This window comes from Arachis stenosperma, chromosome 10, assembly GCF_014773155.1.
Source record: "Arachis stenosperma cultivar V10309 chromosome 10, arast.V10309.gnm1.PFL2, whole genome shotgun sequence".
Classification (NCBI taxonomy): Eukaryota; Viridiplantae; Streptophyta; class Magnoliopsida; order Fabales; family Fabaceae; genus Arachis; species Arachis stenosperma.
Window position 1 is genome coordinate 9,084,032 of NC_080386.1, and position 23,036 is coordinate 9,107,067.

Consider the following 23,036-nt stretch of genomic DNA (forward strand, 5'->3'; position numbering starts at 1 on the left):
CAAAATCTGAATGGATTGCAACATGCATCCAACAGTACTAGAGAGGCAGCTTCTGAAGAAGCTTATGATCCTGAAAACCCTGCCATGGCAGAGGTTAATTACTTAGGTGAACCTTATGGAAACACCTATAACTCATCATGGAGAAATCATCCAAATTTCTCCTGGAAGGATCAACAAAAACCTCAACAAGGTTTTAACAATGGTGGACGCAACAGGCTGAATAATAGTAAGCCATATCCATCATCTTCTCAGCAACAAACAGAGAACTCTGAACAAAACACTTCTAATTTAGCCAATATAGTCTCTGATCTATCAAAAGCCACTTTCAGTTTCATGAATGAAACAAGATCCTCCATTAGAAATTTGGAGGCACAAGTGGGCCAGCTGAGTAAGAAAGTTATTGAAACTCCTCCCAGTACTCTCCCAAGTAATACAGAAGAGAATCCAAAAGGAGAGTGCAAGGCCATTGATTTAATCAAAATGGCCGAATGCACAAGGGAGGAGGAGGACGAAAATCCTAGGGAGGAAGACCTCCTGGGACGTTCCTCAAGCAAGAAGGAGTTTCCTATTAAGGATCCTGTGGAATCTGAGGCTCATGTAGAGACCATAGAGATTCCTTTAAATCTCCTTCTGCCATTCATGAGCTCTGAAGAATATTCATCCTCTGAAGAGAATGAAGAAGTGACTTGAGAGCAAGTTGCTCAATACTTAGGAGCTATCATGAAGCTGAATGCCAAGCTGTTTGGTAATGAGACCTGGGAAAGTGAACCTCCCTTGCTCATTAGTGAACTAGATACTTGGATTCAGAGAACTCTACCTCAAAAGAAACAAGATCCTGGCAAGTTCTTAATACCTTGCACCATTGGCACCATGAGCTTTGAAAAAGCTCTATGTGATCTTGGGTCAGGGATAAATCTTATGCCACTCTCTGTAATGGAGAAGCTGGGAATCATTGAGGTACAACCTGCCTTGTTCTCATTACAACTGGCTGACAAGTCAGTGAGACAAGCCTATGGAATAGTGGAGGACATGCTAGTAAGGGTTGAAGGCCTTTACATCCCCACTGATTTCATAATCCTAGACACTAGGAAAGAAGATGATGAATGCATCATCCTAGGAAGACCTTTCCTAGCCACAGCAGGAGCTGTGATAGATGTCAACAGAGGAGAGTTAGTCCTTCAATTGAATGGGGACTACCTTGTGTTTAAGGCACATGGCCATCCCTCTGTGACAAAAGAGAGTAAGCATGAAGAGCTTCTCTCAATTCAAGGTCAAGAAGAACCCACACAGTCAAACTCTAAGTTTGGTGTTGTGAAGCCACAACCAAACTCTAAGTTTGGTGTCCAAACCCCATATCCAAACTCTAAGTTTGGTGTTGGGAATACCACACTTAAGTTGACCTGATCACCTTGTGGCTCCATGAGAGCCACTGTCAAGCTACTGACATTAAAGAAGCGCTTGTTGGGAGGCAACCCAATTTTATTTATCTAATTTTATTTTATTTTGTTTCTTTGTTATTTTTGTGTTTAATTAGGTACATGATCATGAGGAGTCACGAAAAAAATCAAAAAAATTAAAAACAGAGTCAAAAACAGAAGAAAAAAATTTTCACCCTGGAGGACGCACGGGCCGGCGTTCAACGCCCAGAAGATGCATCTGGCTGGCGTTCAACGCCAGAACAGAGCATCTTTCTGGCGCTGAATGCCCAAAACAAGCTACATCCTGGCGTTTAACGCCAGGATGCGCACACGGAGGACAATCTGGCGCTGAACGCCAGAAACAAGCTTGAAACTGGCGTTCAACGCCAGAAACAAGCATCACATGGGCGTTTAACGCCCAGAACGTGCATCAAAGGGCGTTTGAACGCCAGGATGATGCATGGAGGCATGTTACATGCCTATATGGTGAAGGAATGGAATTTCTTTTCACCTCAGGACCTGTGGACCCCACAGGATCCCTACCTACCATATTCCCACCTTCCCTTTTAATCCTAATCACACTCTCTTAATCCAAATCTCATTCTCAATATCACACTTCCCAAAAACCTTCACCAATCACCTCAATTCCTCTTCCCAATTACCCCATTCACCATTCACATCAATCCACTCTTCCCCATAAATCCCACCTACCTTCATAAAATTCAAAATGAATTTCCCACCCTTTCCCACCCAAAATGGCCGAACCTATACCTCCCCCCTCTCCCTATAAATACCCTTCAATTCCCCTTCATTTTCACACAACACAACCCCACATTCTCCTACATAGCCGAACCCTCTCTTCTTCCTCTCTACCATATTTTCTTCTTCTTCTTCTACTCTTCTTTTCTTTTTTTGCTCGAGGACGAGCAAATTTTAAGTTTGGTGTGGTAAAAAGCCTAAGCTTTTTATTTTTCATTCACCATCAATGGCACCCAAGACCGGAGTTTCCTCAAGAAAAGGAAAAGAGAAAGCAAAAGCTTCTTCCTCCGAGTCATGGGAGAAGGAGAGATTCATCTCCAAGAGCCATCAAGACCACTTCTATGATGTTGTGGCAAAGAAGAAAGTGATCCCTGAGGTCCCTTTCAAGCTCAAGAAGAATGAGTATCCGGAAATCCGACATGAAATCCAAAGAAGAGGTTGGGAAGTCTTAGCCAACCCCATGCAACAAGTCGGAATTCTAATGGTTCAAGAGTTCTATGCCAATGCATTGATCTTGTTGTTTATGAGTGTTAAAATTGTTGGCTCTTGAAAGAATGATGAACAAAGAGAAATGTTATTGATGATCTGAAAAACATCATGAAATTGATTCTTGAAGCAAGAAAAAGCAGAAAAAAAAAAAAAGAGAAGGGGCGAAAATTTTAAAGCAAGGATCCAAGGCTTTGAGCATCAATGGATAGGAGGGCCTAAGGAAATTAAATCCAGGCCTAAGCGGCTAAATCAAGCTGTCCCTAACCATGTGCTTGTGTCATGAAGGTCCAAGTGAAAAGCTTGAGACTGAGTGGTTAAAGTCGTGATCTAAAGCAAAGAGTGTGCTTAAGAGCTCTGGACACCACTAACTGGGGACTTCAGCAAAGCTGAGTCACAATCTGAAAAGGTTCACCCAGTTATGTGTCTGTGGCATTTGTGTATCCGGTGGTAATACTGGAAGACAAAGTGCTTAGGGCCACAGCCAAGACTCATAAGTAGCTGTGTTCAAGAATCAACATGCTTAACTAGGAAAGTCAATAACACTATCCGAAATTCTAAGTTCCTAGAGAAGCCAATCATTCTAAACTTCAAAGGAAAAAGTGAGATGCCAAAACTGTTCAGAAGCAAAAGCTACAAGTCCCGCTCATGTAATTAAATTAATATTCATTGATATTTTGGACTTTATAGTATATTCTCTTCTTTTTATCCTATTTGATTTTCAGTTGCTTGGGGACAAGCAACAATTTAAGTTTGGTGTTGTGATGAGCGGATAATTTGTACGCTTTTTGGCATTGTTTTTACATAGTTTTTAGTAAGTTTAAGCTACTTTTAGGGATGTTTTCATTAGTTTTTATGTTAAATTCACATTTCTGGACTTTACTATGAGTTTGTGTGTTTTTCTGTGATTTCAGGTAAATTCTGACTGAAATTGAGGGATTTGAGCAAAACTCTGAAAAAGGCTGACAAAAAGACTGCTGATGCTGTTGGATTCTGACCTCCCTGCACTCGAAATGGATTTTCTGGAGCTACAGAACTCCAAATGGCACGCTCTCAACGGCGTTGGAAAGTAGACATCCAGGGCTTTCCAGCAATATATAATAGTCCATGCTTTACTCGAAGATTGACGACGTAACTTGGCGTTAAACGCCAAGTTCATGCTGCTGTCTGGAGTTAAACGCCAGAAAAACGTCATGATCCGGAGTTGAACGCCCAAAACACGTCATAACTCAAAGTTCAACACCAAGAAATGCCTTAGCTCGTGGATTGATCAAGCTCAGCCCAAGCACACACCAAGTGGGCCCCGGAAGTGGATTTATGCATCAATTACTTACTCATGTAAACCCTAGTAGCTAGTCTAGTATATATAGGACACTTATCTATTGTATTAGACATCTTTGGTCTCAGTTTTGTTTTATTCTTCATCCTAAGAGATCATTGATCACGTTTTAGGGGGCTGGCCATTCGGCCATGCCTGAACCCTTTGCTTATGTATTTTCAACGGTGGAGTTTCTGCACACCATAGATTAAGGGTGTGGAGCTCTGCTGTACCTCAAAGATTAATGAAGTTCTACTTTCTTTTATTCAATTCCTCTTTATTCTTATTCCAAGATATTCATTCGTACTCAAGAACATGATGAATGTGATGAGTTAGATAACCCTCATTATTATTCTCACTTATGAGCGCGCGTGATTGACAACCACTTCCGTTCTACATGCAAAGAAGCTTGAATGTGTATCTCTTAGATTCCCCAACAGAATCTTCGTGGTATAAGCTAGATAGATGGCGGCATTTATGAGGATCCGGAAAGTCCAACCTTGTCTGTGGTGTTCCGAGTAGGATCCTGGGAATCCGGAAAGTCTACCTTGTCTGTGGTGTCCGAGTAGGATTCCGGTAATGAATGACTGTGACGTGCTTCAAACTTGTAACCTGCTGGGCGTAGTGACAACGCAAAAGAATCAATGGATTCTATTCCAGTAGGGGAGGGAACCAACCGGTGATTGGCCGTACTGTGACAGAGTGCGTGAGCATTAGCTTTCACTGCGAGGATGGGATGTAGCTATCAACCATGGGTGATGCCTCCAGACTGGTTAGCTGTGCGAGTGACAGCCGCATAGGATATTTCCCCGAGAGGAAGAAAGTAGCCACAGCTGATGGTGAACCCCTATACAAAGCTTGCCATGGAAAGGAGTAAGAAGGATTGAGTAGAAGGAATAGGAAAGCAGGCGTCCGTGAGCTCTACAGCATCTCCATTCCGCTTATCTGAAATTCCTACCAATGAATCTACATAAGTATTCTATCCCTTTTATTATTCCTTTTTATTTAATGATAATCACAATTACTCTTTAATCTGCCTAACTGAGATTTGCAAGGTGACCATAGCTTGCTTCATACCAACAATCTCTGTGGATTCGACCCTTACTCACGTAAGGTTATTACTTGGACGACCCAGTACACTTGCTGGTTAGTTGAACGGAGTTGTGAATTCAAATAAAGAAAATAAACAGTGCCATAAGGGTATATTCATACTAAAGCTCAAAAGATAGAAGAACATAGTGATCACAATTTCGTCCACCAGCTGACGTATAGCTCTTCCTCTCCGCCAGCAGTCTGCTCGGAATTGCTAAAAATCGGCCACCCCAGTACTCGGACGAATCAGATACTATCTATAACTATTTGATAATGAATCAATTAACTGCTGTTTATGTATTAACATAAAATATTAGTCTTTACCTATTATTTTTTCTAAGTCTCTCATTAGTTTTAGTTGTCTCTATATCATTAAAGAAATAGAATTATCAAATCTTATCAAAGAATAATAAAATATTGTACAAAATTTAAAAAAGAATTTAAAGTATATATTTAACACATCCAGAAAAATATAAATGTAAATATTGATCACAATTAAAATCTAAACAAAAAAAAGTTTAAATAGTCTCAAATATAAAAGTACTTAATATTATAGTATATATTCACTAGCTTTTCAAAAGACACAAAACTATTAGAGTACCTTAGTTATATTCAAATGTACCTTTCAATAACTTTCACCTAATACCACCAACTCAACACAACTTATCTTTTCATGTCTAATCCATATTTAACATAGCTCTCACTTTTTTTTCAGTTGCTCCATAAATTGTTAGCCTATAACAATTCAATCATAATTAATGAGTATATGATTCTCAAAATTTTTAAAAAAATATCTATTAAAAATACCATCAAATTTTATAGTTAATGAAATCTAAACCTAAAATGAGAAAATAATGTTCACTCAAATTCAAAGTGAAAGACTTAAGTAAAGCTATTAGATCTTCATTGAATACCAGACCCCCAGTTTATTAATATATACCTAATACTATTTTTTTGATAGCATAATTTATTTATAATATTTTCTAACTATATCACAACAAATGAATCAGTGCTAGATTTTGAGGTATATATTTAAAAAATTCACATCCATTCAAATTAAATATAAATATTTGAAAAATATTTTAACTTTGTTATATTATGTTCCAAAAATTTTTTTGTCTAATTTATAATCTTTTAGATATTAAAATGCCAATAATTAAATTAAATTAAGTCATATAATTTACACTGACAATAATATAAAATTATTATAATTCAATTAATAAATGAAATTAATATGCAACAAGTCAATTAACTTAAAGCAAGAAAAAATAATTTTGAGCATACAAAATAAAAAAAAGAAAAATAATACGGACACATATTACATTATTTTGTATATGTTAAATAAATATATAAACACTAATTCATGTCACAAAAATTTGTCTTCATTAATTTTTAGCTAACTATGAATTTAATTATCTATTTTATTTGATGATTCTCTTATTACTGTTTTCTATTATACCTACATTTTTAATATAATTTATTGGATTATTGTTGTGAAGTGACATTTTCTTTCATCAATGTTCCTTGATAGTTATGAAAATCATTGAAGGCGGTAAGAAAATCATTGAAAGTTTCGAACAAAGAAAAATTTGGATATATTGACAGAAACATTGAGAAGCTAAAGAAAGAAATTAATGATATTTGATGAGAGGAGGGAGTTAGGAGATAATGATGAATATCTTATGGCTAGGTACACTTCTTTTATTGGTTCAAACAAGATCACATTCAATCTATGTAGAAAACAAAAATCATTAATATTAGGATAAATACCCTTTTTCGGCCCAAACAATTTTTCTGTGAGACATAGTGTATCCTAATTATCGTGTAATCTTAATTAGGTTTTCACCCATAAAGAAAATTAGACAAATCGACTCTGCTACTAATTGCCAAAGAGTTGCCCATATAACATGTCAGATGGAGTCTGATGTGTCAAAGTGTCAGTGCCATGTGTCAGATCCTTTGGTTGGAGGAATTAAAAACTCCCTCTTGATATCTTCTCCTTCTTTTTCATCCTCCTTCTCTTCCCCTCTATTTTCTTCCTCTTCTTCAGAGCCATCATCAATGGCTACCCTTAAACTAGAAAATAACCCCTAAAAACCCACACAAAACCAAAAAATTCATACCTTTGTTCGGTGCCACTTCTTTTCTAATTTCACTACTCCTCCACAGCGGCCACCACCAATGTTAGAAGAAGAATCAGAGAGGGAACAACAATAATGACGAAGAATCACAAGTGAAATGTATCCACCTACTTTGGGCACATCACGTCTTCAAGGAATTCGGCCAAGAGGTGCTCTCTCCTCCGCATCGAACTTGTTTTCTCCTTCCCCTCCTATCTCCACTCTGCCACCATCGCCTCCTTCCACTACCCCTTCCTCATCTTCATCATCGTCTATGCCCTCTTCTTCTTATTCTCTCTCCTTCCTTCACGTTTTCGCCACCCTCGTTGCCCCCTTCCCCTGCCCTAGCTTTTCTTGTGCTGGCTATGGTCTTGTTTCTGTAGATATACTTGATGGCGATGCTGATCCTAGAGCTGGTGGTGTTTATGGAGGTGGAGAGATTTGGATGGGAAGCAATTTGGATTGGGCATGATATCATAGCGGGGAGGAGGATGTGTGTGTGGTTGCTGTCGAGGATGTTTGTGGCAGTTTGGGGGCTATTCGGTGGAAGGTGGTTTAGGGTGATGGTGGTGGTGGTTTAGGGCGAGAAGGAGAAGAGTGGGAGGAAGAGAGAACCACGGTGGTAGTGGTGAAGGTGAAATTCGATGATGATGGAGATGGAGATGCGAAAAGAAAGGAGAAGAAGAAAATGAGAAAATAGAGGAGAAGAGGAGGAGGATAAAGAAGAAGAAGAGGAAGATGTCAAGAGGGGTTTTTAGTCCCTCCAACTTTGACACATCAAACTCCACCTGACACGTTATATAGGCAACCCTTTGGCAACTAGTGACAGAGGTTGATTTGTCTAATTTTCTTTATGGGTAGGGACCTGATTGAGGTTTAATGATGATTAAAGTGTTATATATCTCACGAAAAAAAGGTCAAAGCCGAAAAGGATATTTACTCTTAATATTATTATTCCTTTCTCATCCTTTAAATTATTCACTACTCAATCACACTAAGACTATTCAATTTTCTTCCATAATTTATATATTAATTTACTCTTAATTAATTAAAATTTGATAAATCCCAAAATTATTGTGTAGTAATACAATAATAATTAATTAATTGAAGGAGCAAGTTCTGGAATTAGAGCTGAAACAGCAAGGGTGTTAGCAAAGAGAGGAGTAAAAGTAGTTATTGCAGCAAAAGAGTTAAAGAAAGCAAAAGATGTGATCGAAAATATCCTAAAGGAGACATTAAATGCTAAGGTTATTCTGTTAGAGATTGATCTTAACTCTTTTGCTTTTATTCATAGATTTTGTTTTGGGTTCTTAGCTTTGAAACTCCCCTCAATATTCTCTCTCTCTATTAAAATTCTATATTCAAGATGCAATGAGTTTTGTCTTGCAGAAACAATATAGAAATATCCTCTCCAAATCTTGAATTCTCTGAAGATAAATTTAAAATGATATTTTCTACAAATTATTTAGGTACAATTTTTAATATTTATATATAATTGCATTCTTCAATGATCGGATATACTAAAAAACAGAGATAGACTAATACGTTCAATTGACAATGTCTCAAATTAAGTAAACATGGCAAAGATTTTAGTCTCTATCCCACTAAAAAAAATTAATATGTATTTGGATAATATATATTCATCTGCTTAAAGAAGTATCCAAAGGTTGAATTTCACCAAGTGAATACATAGCAATTACTTATTCGCTTAAAAAAGTATTAAGGAGGTTCAATTCCACCTAGTGAATATATAGCAATTCATTGACTACCAACAAATCATTAATAACAAACCCTTAAATAAAATACTGATCTTCGAAAAATTAGTTATTGGTATGTAAAATTAGAGAATAGCGACCGACAAAAAAACAGACATAAAAAAAATAATTTTTTTTGAATGATTTTTTTACAATACACTTGATTAATGATTGTAATAGTTTTCTATTGTCAAACTGCCATAGTATAATTTATTTTATATAAAGAACATATTTAAAAATTTATTATTTAACAAAGTTGTGCTATTATATTTTATGAATTAATGTATTTAATCATTTTGTAAAAATGGGCTATTAAATATCCTTGTTAGTGGTCAATCTAATCTCCTATCTTCATTAATAATCAGTTGACACTTCTTAATTAGCTGAGAAAAGTTGATATCATATGAAGAAAAATGAGAAACAACATCTAACATGTTTATATGTTTAAAGCCTTCTAAAATAAGAAAAGGAGCAATATAGTCAACAATCCTTTTTTATGCAGGACCACCATTTTATGATGGAGCAAGCTTTGATAATACTTTAGCCTTCATTCAGGATGACAAGGTTCTCATATCTCGCATCTCTTGTTTGCTGATGATCTGCTTTTATTCATGGAAGCATTCCCAGAACAGATGAGAATTGCTGTGGAGAGTTTGAAGGAATTTAAAAAGGCTTCGGGCTTTAAGGTAAATCCAATGAGAACTTCACTTTATTTCTCCAAGAATGTTGATGTACGGACCAGACAAGAGATTGTTAGATTGAGTGACTTTTCTGAAGTGGAAAGTCTAGGAAGGTACTTGGGTGCCATATTTAATAATAAGAGAAAAGGGAAGGATAAATTTAAAAACATTATTGATAGAGTGGCTGGAAAGTTGAAAGGGTGAAAAGCAAAGTGTATTTCGTTGGGAGGGAGAATTACTTTAGTGCAGTTTGTCATAAGTCCTTCAATCAACTTTGATATTATGTATACCTCCATACCAAAGGGAGTTTGTTTGGAAATTGAAAAAATGCAGAGAAGATTTATATGGGGGGAGGAGACTAATAAGAGAAGAATACACAATGTTAACTGGGAGGTTCTATGCAAACTAAAAATAATTGGAGGAATGGGGATCAAAAGACTTGAGGCAATGAATGAAGCTTTTCTTGTTAAACTGTTATGGCGTCTACTAAAGAATGAGAAGGCTTTATGGTCTGAGGTCCTAAGAAGTAAGTACGGGAGAGGAAAAAATTTACTCCATGAACTTCAAATATGCTAATCAGATTTAACACTATGGAGAAGCTTGGCCAAAGTTTGGAATTGCTTAATCCAAAATACTTACATCTCTATTGGGGATGGAAGATCAACTAAGCTTTGGACTGATAAATGGATAAAGGGAGGCCCCCCTTTAATCCAAAGCATCGCCGCGGGAGAGGAGGTGGATCTCAGTCTAACAGTACGTGATGCCATCACTGTAGTAGGGGAATGGAATGTAACTTATTTACAGAATTTTCTGACTGACGACATCTTAAGTACCATCAGAGCAATGCCGCCAACGATGGACTCTATGGGACAGGACACGTTAACCTGGGAGCTCACGAATGACGGAGAATTCACAGTATCTAGCGCCTATAGCGCACTGGCTCAGCATGAGGAAGAGCAAGACCAAGTTTGGACCCTGATATGGAGGTGGAAAGGACCTCACAGAATAAAAGTTTTTCTTTGGATGGTGGTTCATAAGAAAATACTCACAGCAAAGAGAATAGCAAGAATGTTCCAAAAAAATCCTTCGTGCCATAAATGTGATGGTGTGGAAGAATATGTGCTGCATGTTCTCAGAGACTGTCCATGGACATCAAGAGTTTGGACAAAGCTTATTCATCCCTCCCACATTTAACTCTTCTTTAAAGCTCCCTTCGATTCTTGGATTCGGTGGAATCTGACTGCGGATCTGGAAAAGACCAAAAGCGATTGGATGACGCAATTTTTTGTAACTTGTTGGTGGATATGGCAGTGGAGGAACAAAGAAATATTCACACTTCCTTTCTGTAGACCTTAAAATGCCGACCATCTTATTCAGAAATACGTCAAGAACATAAAAAAAGCCTTTGAGAGGACCAAACCCTTGGAGAATCAGCGAACACGAGAGGAGATACATATTGGCTGGTTGAAACTACCAGAGAGATGGTCAAAGCTCAACTCAGACGAAGCTGTGAGCGGGAATCTAAGAAGGGCGAGATGTGGAGGCTTAATTAGAGATAAGGATGGAAGGTGGATCGCTGGGTATATGGTGAACATAGGAACATGTACCTCAATTCAAGCCGAGTTGTGGAAAATATTCCATGGTGTTAGAATTGCACGGGAGTTGGGCTTAAGATTTTTGGTAGTGGAGCCAGACTCCAAAGTAGTAGTGTATATGATCAACAAAGCAAAGGATTCAACACAACATCCGGTGCCTTTAATCAGAAAAATTGGTGATTATCTTAAAAGAAATTGGTGTATTCAAATCAAGCATATCTATCGAGAAGCAAACCAAAGAGCGGACTGGCTTGTCAAGGAGAGTTTTAAAATTAATCATGGCTTTCTTTTCATAAATCAGTCCCGACTAGATTAAGACCAATTTTTACTAATGATTGTAGAGGGATATCTTTTCCTCGAATTGTTACTGTAGTTGCTGCTTTGTAATTTTTGGGCTTCGGCCCCATCACAATACCAAAAAAAACTTTAGCCTTCATTCTTTTTTTTTTTTTTTTGGTCCTTCAATTTTAATAAACAAATATATCAATCACCGAGCAAGAGCATGCGCCATTTTTTAATTGATTCCAAATCCAAAGCAAACTACATGGCCCATTCCCATAATATAATACTTCTATTGATGATGTTTTATTGTTCTCCTTATCTGAACCAAAGAATCGAAGACAACAAAAAGAGACATGATTCGAGGACACAATAAATAAAATACAACAAAATTCAAGATGGGCCGTAAAGAAAAAGAAAAAGTCACATAATTCATTTGTTTACTATTTTCCAACTTTAATTGCAGGACATTTTTTGTTAACGAAGATTCTATTAGAGAAATTGATAGATACAGCAAAGAAGACAGGCATTGAAGGAAGAATAATAAGCGTTTCCTCTGTCATCCAGAGGCTGTTTTCGCTTCTATGACATCGGTATGGTTGTTTCACACTTTGATATAAGATTGAAGAAGTTACTCAACGTTCACATAACTTCCTTGCAGATTCCCTATTTTTCATCGCATCCAAGTTACTCAAATTAATATCGCAGGGTGCGGCAACCACGTTATGTTGCTCTAAGTTCACAAGCAGAAGGGGCGAGTGAGAAATATTTCAGATTGCAACGAATGTAACTGCTCAAGAATAGAGTACACTTTATGTGACTGGCAATCATAATCACTAGGTGTCTAGGTCACATGGTAATTTTACAGCAACTTTCACACGCAAAAGCTTGATACATAATGGTTAACAAAAAGAAAATTCACACAAAAGGGTAGCCAAAAAGAAAACACAAACCATGGAGATCTAACTGAATACACTGCTTCATTTACAAAGCCAATGCAAGATATTGGTACCATAAGTCCATAACGACGGATATCAAGGGAGGGAGAGGGGGATAAAAAAAAAAAAAAGCAATTTCCACATAAGGAACACGGCTTTTCAAAAAAGCTACATTAAATTCCTGTTTCCCAATACATAATAAGATACAATATCCATTTTCTGGAGATCTCTAATCTGCTATATACAGACATCGAGAAGGTAAATAAATCTGAAGTGTCAATCTGTTAGCTCTTAGCAACGTTAACCATAAGTCATGCCTATAAAGATCACTTCAGCAAACTCAGCATGCATCATAAAATGAGGAGGCAAGCATCCTCCATTTGGATTCATCTCATGGCCTGCATATAAGGATATACCACACCAGTAACTGTCATATTCAGAGACATACCAGAACAACACAGTTTTCTAATGTAGAAAAGTTGCCACTAAAATGAATTTCTCATTAAACAGTGACAGAATCCCAGAACACTCCCCCCCCCCCCCCCCCCCCAAAAAAAAAAAAAAAAAAAAAACCCTCCACATTTTACTCCAGGGCCCCAGGGTAGGTGGGGAATGGGAGGGGATGCAACATTGCCGAACTGAAGAATGGGTAAAGATATAACCTCAAACATATTGTGGCAGCATGTGTCTACATGCTTGCACTTGACAATATCAAATTCTGAAGACTTCTTTTCTGTGCTGGGAAGAGTTATATTTACATTTTAGTTATAATCTACTTGATTCTGACTTTTCATTTTGGTTTAGTATTGAGTTGAATTTTCTTATATTACAACAAAAAAATCAAAATGAAAATACTAATTAATGTTTTCTATTTTAGGCCATCGAAATATGAAAACAGTCATAATCATACTCATACTGCTCTACTTTATTCAGGTTGAAATTTTTTCAACATGGGACCATTTTACCTGTTTATCCATTGATAAATGAATCAAATATATACAACAACAACAAAGCCTTATCCCACAAGGTGGGATCGGCTACATAGATCAAACGACGCCATGTCCAGTAATTTATTATGCAAAATAAAATTTGAAAATCAATTGAAACAAAACATTTTTAAAATCACTTTTCACGTAATATATCCAAACACAACTAATTGCATTATACCTTCAAACGAGGAGACCGGCGAATGGATGATGCGGAACCAGGAGATAGAATTCCTGAATTTACCCTTCTTTGAATATGTTGTTTGTTAATATTTGAATTAACTTTAACAGGTTCAACATGATCATTGATTCCCTCAGCTGTAGTATCACTTCTAGCAGATGACATTGATAAAACTGGAGCAGATGCAGACATCAACATAGATTCTTCATGTTCAACTGTAGTCTGAACAAAACCCCCTGTTTTTTCATAATTTTAGAATATAACACTTATAAGAAGCCCTTTTTCATCAATGTTCCAAATACTATTTAACAAGTTGAGAGAAGGGTAACATGTCAGAGTTTGACAAAGATAGAACTGCAACTGACTAGGGTTCATAATATTATCTTAACAGACAAACAAGAGAATATATTTGAAAAATAACATTCATATAATAAACAATAAGAATAGCAATGATAAACTGGACTAACAGATAAAACATCATTTGACCAAGATAAACATGATGAATAGCAATGACCCAGTTTGACAGAACACCAGCTGGTTTACTCCTCATAAAGACAAATTCATGGTTTACATCAAATAATAATTAGACTAAACAAAAGCTCAGCTCAATTGTGATGTGATTGAAGTGGCCGTTCCAGACTTCCAGCCTCATAATATATAGGAACCCCATGATCTTAATGGCTTAATGCACTCATATAAAAGACTAGAGATATGACTGTACCTTGTATCACTGCCTCCTGGAACTTTTTCCTCATTACTCTAGCAAATTTAAATAACCCATTTGTCTTGTTTAATTCATGGATCAGATCTTCTGTGTTTTCAAGGGAAGGTTCACAACTTAACACTGATACAAAAGACAAAATTCAGATTTCTTGAGCTAGTATATCAGTATACTTTTAAGATCATAGATGAAACCGGATATCCTGCTTACATGTGTAAGTATTGTTTTCATGGCGGATGGTAAAAGAATATTCCTCATTTGGGTTGTTCATGTTTATATTCTTGAATGTGAATTTTACTCCTGAAGAGCAGAAGAATTAGTGATAATAAGATTGAAAAGAATAATCCATGGACAAAAATATTGACATCAATTACCGTGTCCACCTTCAACATGAAAGCCAAGGACCCTATTGTACCAAGAGATGGCCTCCTGTGTTTCATCTTGTTCAATTCCTTCATTTGTCCTCCCTTCAGATGCTGTCAAAGCTATTTACAAAAGAAAAAGGAAGCTAGGAGAGATGAGCTCAGAGCAGTTCATAATATCTTTTACATCACAGAATTTCAAACATCAGTAAGTCGGTCAATAAAGATAACGGAAAAGGGAAATAGAGAAGACATAATTACAAAACCATTGTAAATCATCCTTCAAAACTTCTTTCACAAGAGTTGCAACCAGAAATCACGTGTAAATAGAGAATACAGATTTCTTGATATTATAGTATGAAATTACTTAGTCTAAATGTTTAAACTAATAAAGGATGCATATGAATAATTATATTCTTAACGTTTTTAAAATTGTCTTATACTATTTTTCTTTTTCTTTTTCTTTTTTTGAGAATAACAAAGATTAAACTCTAGCTTTTTTTAGTCATAAAAATTTTAATACTATGTCATAAAATCGCTGGACCAAAAGATTAAATTGATAGGATATACATGAATGGAAGACCAGGATAAAAGCACTTTTGACTCATGCTAAAAACATGATTAAGATTCAACATTCCAGAGATCAAAAGGATTAAGAGCTGAAAAGGAAATTCGCACTTTGCTGCATTCTGGCAAGTAATGATACTAAGGGATAACTATTTTTCTCTTTCCAATGTTACTCATTAATAATATTTGCAGATTGCTATAATGATTTCCAAGATGAATTGCAGATAGTTGGTGGCACCGGCACCTTTAATATTAATGCACAATAATAATATAATATATAGTAGTAACAAAGTAGCCATTACAAAGATAGAGGCCAGAGGGATTTGTGTTGACAGATGCTAACTGCTACATTTTAAGTTGGTCATTATGGCTTACTACACTACCAGTGCTAATATCTAATTATTACCTTTACCATAAAAATGAAGGGCAATAATGCAAACTTTATCTTCATATACTTCCCTTCCCTTTGAAAGTGGTAGATGCTGTCTTTTCTTTTCTTTCTAATTTAGTACGTTTATAATTTTATGTTGAATTTCTTTAAGATTTTATTGTTTTTAACTTTACTTTGAACTTAATTTTTTATTTTCTATTTTATTAATATGTATAAAATATGGAATGATTGAATTTTATATTTGCTTGAAAAAATTTAATTTTCCTACGAGTAGGATATGGTTGAGAAATTTAGGATGTAGGTAGAGTTACTCAACCCACGGGTAGGGTAGGATTGAGTTTTAAAAAAGTTTTCAACTCGCAGGTAAGGTTAGGGTAGAGTCCAAACCCTACCCTACCCTATCCATTGCCAGCCCTAAATCTAGCCTTATCCCACCATAACTTGGGTTTCTTTTTTCTTTTGTTTATTTGCTCAAACCTGTTTGTTTGAGTTTGAAACCATCTTTATTTTCATTTTTAAGTATTATTTGTTCTGAGTTGATTTTAATATCATATTTTGCTCCTTTTTAATTCCGCCCCCTATGCATTATTTCTTTTTCTGATTCTATGACTTGTGTTTTTCACTTCTGCATATTTGAGCTTACTGCAATTGAAAATTCCCCATATGTTCTTAAGTAATAGACCAGAGATTGCTGCACTAGCACTATGGCTAAAACCATAACTTCAAATACCTCTCACAAAATCTGGAACTGTATGCTCCCTTGAAATAAACAGCGCTAACTTTCTCTATGTAATACTCACCACTGAGTATCCTCTTATGACAGAATAATGCAACAATAATGTTACAATCAAGACAACTTTTATTGGTCCCAATATCTAAGATATATCCATTTATCTGTCCACCCATGTAGTAGAGATTCAGAATGTATGTTGATGTTATGAGTAGCATCTTTTTATAAACATAAGTTAAAGTAGCATCTTTGTCATTTATCAGCCCACTTTGATCCATAACTCAATAATCAAGGATCCATAGAGTATCTTGCATCAGGAATTTCAATAAAGAACTAAACCTCAAACATAAATTCACACATTTCTCACAATATTTAAATCTTCCAGTGAATTATAGTTCAAGTCAGAAACCTTTCTGTACGAATTACATATAACAAAACTTGTTAACAAAATCTTTGACAACTCTGCTATGTCGACCCGGCCAATGTATTATTTAGTATAACTTGATTCCATTCAACATATAATTTGTGAAAGTTTACACATAACTACATAAGTTTTAATCCATCACGTAAAATACAATCATGCTAGATGTATACTAAAATCAGTCACCAAAATTAGCCATCAATATAGAATATACATTGAAATACAAAATATAGATTGAAAATAAGTTAAACTACACATATATTTATACAAAAGTACAAGGTGACTGATTATGGTGTGCAAATAGCATTTTTGCGTAAAATATGCCCACCACAAACAAATAAGTACAAACACAAGAAAAATTATCTACAACCATGTGATTCAAATGTCAATGCCAGAACAACTGAAAATCTTTAAACAAATTACGTATTAGGTGTTAACAAGTTATAAAGCAGATGTTAACAACTTCCACTCTACTACAGAAACAAAACCAGAAACAGCTTATTTCTTTAAATAGCTAGAAATAGTTGCAACCACATGCAAAAAAAAAGTCATTACCAAGAGACTGTTGAGCGAGAAATTCCGCAAACTCTTGTTTCTTTGTCTGCTTCTGCTCAATGCTTGCCTTAAGGCCTTCCACTCTAGCCTTTGCAGAGGCAATAGCATCCAACAAGGCCATTCGTTTGGCTTCTTTGCGGGTCTTAACTGAACCATCAAAATAATATACAGCAGATCAATTTAATTTAAAAAAACAAAAAAACAAAAGGTTGCAGAGAGGTAACACTAAATTATCAATATGTTCCCAAAAGGTTACACGATGATTTATTGCAAACACTAAAACTAGATGAGCGATTTCAATTCTAACTAACCACAAATATAAAAATTTAAGAAGAAAATCTAGAATGAAAAATAAAAAAGGAAGTTGTAGAATAAAAAATGAGAAAAGAAAACCAGGAGTACCTGCAATTGCTTTGACCAAATCATCCTCGGCTTCCCTAACTTTACCTTTAGCCTCTTCCAATTTCCCTACAAAAAAAAGAATCAGTAAAGTACAAGAATAAAAACTTAAGGACAGTAACATTTCTGATTTGTAGCCCAGAGTAAAGCATGAAGTAGAAACCCTAAGACCTTGAAGTTGAGCTGTTTCATGAGCGGTGGACTTGAGGGATTGAAGGGATTTGGAGGATGAAGCGACCAAGTCATCAATTTTGCGCAGTTGAAGAGGGATCTCTGAGTCACATATTGAGCTCACCGACAATTCCATCCTCTTGTTTCTTCTCTGTTTTTACTCTTTCCCACGAATGCTTTTCAGCAAGGCTGCGAGAAATAAAAAAAAAATTGACATAAACTATGCATTGAATAATAAACCATTCCAATTTCACAAAGTTACAAAAGTTTCCAAATTCCATTTCCATCATTCAATCGAACAGGTGGAATGCATCAAAAAAGCAGAACCGTGCAATCTAATAGCCAACGATAGTACAAGATTCAAACTTTAACCAATTCTAAGTTTCTAACAACAAGAAACCACACACAGACACGGAAGGAAAAAAATAAACTGAAGAAGCAGTGCTTACGGGCCGAGCAGAGAGAGACACGTTCGCAGTGAACCGGTGAGACAGAGTGAGGTCGGAGAGAGAGATCGAGATCGAAGAGAGAGCGCGCGCTTAAAGAAGATCAAACAAAGACGAGGAGAATAGGCTCGAAGAGAGAGAGCGCGCTTAAAAAGTAAAAACGAAGGTTGTGACTTGTGACTTGTGAGGACTGGTCACTGGTTCAGTAAAGTGACTAGTTTAATGTTCAACTTTGATTGAATTCATTAATTAAATATACAATAAAATTATTAAAAATTTAATATTTTTTAAATTAATAAATTTTAAAATTTTATCATTTTACATAATGATTCATATTTTATCATTAAAAATTTATAATAAAATTTTTTTAATTAATTTCTAAACTAAAATCAAACTCAACTGCTTGACAATTAAGATAAACATTCCAAAAGAAAAATTCTCGTAATATAAGAACTAAAGAAATGAATTCTGAAATTTAGAATTAAAAATATTATTAAGAATCAATACACACTAATCATATTATTTTGAACTAAAAACTGAATCACCCTTCTAAATACAAAATTTGCAGTCTGTACTATATATATATATAAATTATTGACATGAAACAGAATAATTAACTAATCAGGAGTTTACCTACTTTTCTTTGGCTCTTTCTTAAACCGAATTTATTCTATTAAATTTGTATCATCAATACTAATCAAGTATTTAACAAAAACTCATCATCTAAAAATTTTTCGGCATCTAAAGTCATTCAAAGTTAGAGAATCGAAAAACAGAAAATTAAACAAAGAATCTGTTATACAGATTTTTAGTAAAATCTGAGTTAGTTCGATGGAGCTTTCTATGGTGGGGAAAGTATATTCATGACCTCTAAGCACCAGGTATAGTTTAAAATTATAAAAAATTATAGGGGTGAATTTATAATATTAATTTAATTAATTAAAAAACTGAAGAAGATAAGTGCTCGGATATTGTGCACATGTTGATGCCAGCAACCTCCGTTTCCATGGCCGTCGTCTTCTCCATCCTCAAGCACTGCCTTGAGAACATCCCTTTCCACTTCGTCATTGCTGGCTCCTCCACCTCATTCCACAACACCACCCACTTCTCCTTCTTTTTTGAAATCATTCAGAATTTTGAGATCATTTGGGTTTGTAGCATGTAACACACTGTGATCATCATCATTGTGCAGAAGAAGGGGAGAAAGTTGCAAGCTTTGATCCGATGAAGATGAACACCAACCATGGTTTTAGAGAGAAACGGTGATCAAAGTTTGACACTTTTGAGTAAATTCACAACCCCATGAATGAGAAAAGATCAAATTCTAACTCCTGTGACTGAAATTGAGATCGAAGCAAAAAAGTTCAGAGAGAGAGAAAGAAGGAAGAAGTGAAGTTACAACAAAAACAAGCAGTGTGTTTGAGTTTGTGTGTCTTTAATTTCTTGCATTTACCGTATTTAAATGAATTGGGATTCAAACTTTGAAATGGTAGCAAGAAATAACTATGGAGCAACGACCAAGCAGATTTTCCATTTAAGATGAAAAGATTGTTGATATTTCCCGGTGGAGTTGTGGTTCTGATGGCATTGATTACTGCATTTCTATGGAGGCTGAGAAGAAGACCAAGTGATCTTAGCGAGATTTACAAATACATTTAATTTTGGGTCAAAATTGACATTTTTAACAATTATTGTACGGCAAGTGGGCAACCATCCCAACCCTTCATTTGGAATCTTGTTGCATGGTCTTTTAAGGTCATGAATATACTTTCCCCACCAAAGACATTCCCTAGTTCGATATCTAATGATTTAAAAGTAAAATTTACTCTTCTTATGAGTACCAATTTTCAAATTGTACACCAAAAAATTTCAATTTTAGACGAATATAGAAGAAAAGGAAAAATTTAAAATGGAAATGGAATTTAAATTACTTGAAATCAAAATTACAGAACAAAGTAAATGACTTGAAATTAAAACAAAGCAATAAAATGCCTTTAACAAAGGACAAAAGACTTTGAATTTGAAAGACAATACGAAAATCTTAAAAAAAAAACCAAAGACTTTGCAAAGTAAAGTAAATTTACATAAAGAGTAAAGATTACAAAAGATTTTAAAGAAATGTAAATGACATGAAAGAAATTTTACAGAAAAAAAAAAAGTTTTTTGGAGACTCAAAAAGTCAATGAAGAATTAGGGATGTGAGTGTGCGAGACTATTTTTCTGAAAACGAATTCCAACCCTTGTTCCTTCCATTCTTTAACTATTTATAAGAGTCATTGACCAATCAAACTTCAACATATTTTTCATGTGTAAAATTTCTTTGATAACTATTCCCGCATTTTTAGATGATCATGTGACTGTTCGTTATCTTTACTTGTTAACCTCCTTGCCATTTCGATTGTTTCAATTTTTTTTTTTTTTGAAGAGTTACGCCGCTCAAATCTATCTTTCTTGTCAATAAACTCTTCCTCATGAGAATCACAATCTTCAAAGATACTAAACGAGTCTCAAACTCGATTTTTAAAATTTGTTTAATTTTGACTAACAAATTCTTCTTTAGAATTGACGTTCATCACAATCAAACTGGGAATATAATGTTCAATCCTATATGAACAAGACTCTTTAAATGCCATATTCAATTAATTAATTAATTTAAACAAAGTCCATTAACTACTCATGTTTTTATAAATCCAATAATTATGTCCACTACAGCACGTTTTTTCATTAATTACCGCTTCTCTCTCCTTTAGTTTTACTTTTCAAGAATTTTTTTTTTCAAATTAAAAAAAATAAACCACAAAAACCCTTCACCTCCAACAAAGAAGAACTCCATTTTTCTTTCACCGTTTTCTTCGGCAACACCTCCTCAATCAACGATAACACAACAGTGACTTCCTTAATTTTCTGGTTCTTTCACTTATTTTTCTCCTCATTTTATCCAGTAATCATTCTATCTCCAACTTCATCTTTCTTCTTTTCCTGATTTTATTCCCTTTTCAATAACAATGGCTTCATCTAAAGCTCCAGAAACTTCATCATCTAGAGATAAAGGAAAACAAATCTTAAATTGAAACTTTCGAACAACCCAATTTGAAAAAATGCAAAAAATAACAAAAACAAGATTGACAAAAATGATAAACCTGTACAAAAATATGTGTTAATTTTCGGTATATTTTATCAATTTTATTGTGTTTATTTGCATGATGATTGTTTACTTTTTTAAGATACAGAAAAAAACTACAGATATTCCAAAAAGTGGATTCCATTTGACAAAAGCTCAATATGATTTTTCACAAATGTAAGATTCAATATCTGAAATTATTTTTTTGCCAAAATTTCCTAAAACATGATGTAATTACTCTAGTTTTACTGAATAATATTTATTTTGTCCTTAAAATGCCACATGTAAATTTGTCGAGTGAAAATGATTTTGTATTTTAAACACAGACATGCTGTCAGAGTTTTGTAAATCAGTCAAGTGATAACATGTAATTTATATTTCTCTTACCATTTCTTTTATTTCTTATGCTATCATAACCTGCATCTAATTTCATATCTGTTTTTTAGAATAAAAACCCCTTTAAGAATTTATTCAAGAAAAAAAGAAAAAACTGCAAATATATAAGTTTTTATACAACAAAAGATGTATTTTTATTGCTTGAGGTGTTGTGGTGAGATAATTTCGGTACATTACAAGTTCAACAAACAAGAAGAAACATTGCATGAACTAAACCTTGTTCATGAAGCAAGAATAGAAAAAGAAATCTAATTGTAGGAAAGGATGAGTAACACAACTATTGATATCGATAATGATCCTAAAGAACAAATGATTGTTCTTCGAAAACAAGCTCATTCTCAATCTAAATCACTGGACATGTGAGTTTTCCAATTCACTTTTAATGTTTTAATCATTGAGTTAATCATTTGCAACTGAATGTTTACTGAATATTAACTTCTTCATTGTATGTCTTAATTAGAGTTCCACTTCAAGTATTTGCTCCTTCTTCAGAAACCCATATCTCAAGTCTTTCACAAACTCAACAACCTGCTGCAAAGTCTCCCATAAAGGATTATATAGAAGAAGAAGCCTATTAATGCGTAAGTATTAATTAAATTCTTTTACTTATAGTTTTGGTGTATTTCATGTGATTTGAGGTGTACTTGGTGTTGTTTTTCTCTTTTAGTTGTAACTAGGCAACAGAATGTTATTATAGTGCTTCTGATCCTTTTTTTTTTTGCATGTTTGAGTGATTTACATGAATTTTTGTCCATTTTGAGGGATTTTGTTCATGATTTGTTGTAACTAACTGACGTGGCGGAAATTGGCAAATTAAGAAATTAATGTAAGAGATACGTTGCAAGTACAGTTCTTAACCAACAAAAATCTGCTCATCAATTTAGAAGGGTTGTCACAAAATTAGAATAAAAATACTAGGAGTATGAGTCCCAGGTCGTCTCCCAACGAGTTGCAGAAATATGTGCTATTTTATTAATCAGAGGTTTTCCAAAATATTTTTGAGTTTGATACGATAAACAGGAAATTAAATCAGAGAATTTATGTAATTCAAATAAAAACCTTGACTGGGAAAAGATTAATCGGAAGTTCTATCCTTATTGGATTTCTCTCAAGATCAATTGATAATTAAAGGTTGTTTCTACTTAGTTAT

General features: G+C 34.7%; 1 protein-coding gene across 2 annotated transcripts; it reads right to left on the reverse strand.

The window, feature by feature from the left end:
- Nucleotides 1–12,152: 12,152 nt before the first annotated feature.
- LOC130954264 (kinetochore protein SPC25 homolog) lies at nt 12,153–18,566 on the reverse strand. 2 transcript variants are annotated; one of them, XM_057881000.1, is made up of 9 exons: nt 18,373–18,566; nt 17,924–18,112; nt 17,756–17,821; nt 17,354–17,500; nt 14,702–14,812; nt 14,538–14,627; nt 14,328–14,450; nt 13,607–13,842; nt 12,153–12,837 (listed from the first exon to the last, which is right to left on the reverse strand). In XM_057881000.1, exons 2-9 carry the CDS (start codon nt 18,057–18,059, stop codon nt 12,826–12,828), a joined length of 921 nt encoding a protein of 306 aa, XP_057736983.1. In that variant the 5' UTR covers nt 18,060–18,112; nt 18,373–18,566; the 3' UTR covers nt 12,153–12,825. The 2 variants fall into 2 exon arrangements, with proteins under 2 accessions (XP_057736983.1, XP_057736984.1); XM_057881001.1 differs by lacking the exon at nt 12,153–12,837 and having other exon boundaries at nt 13,601–13,842.
- Between the last annotated feature and the right edge of the window lie 4,470 nt (nt 18,567–23,036).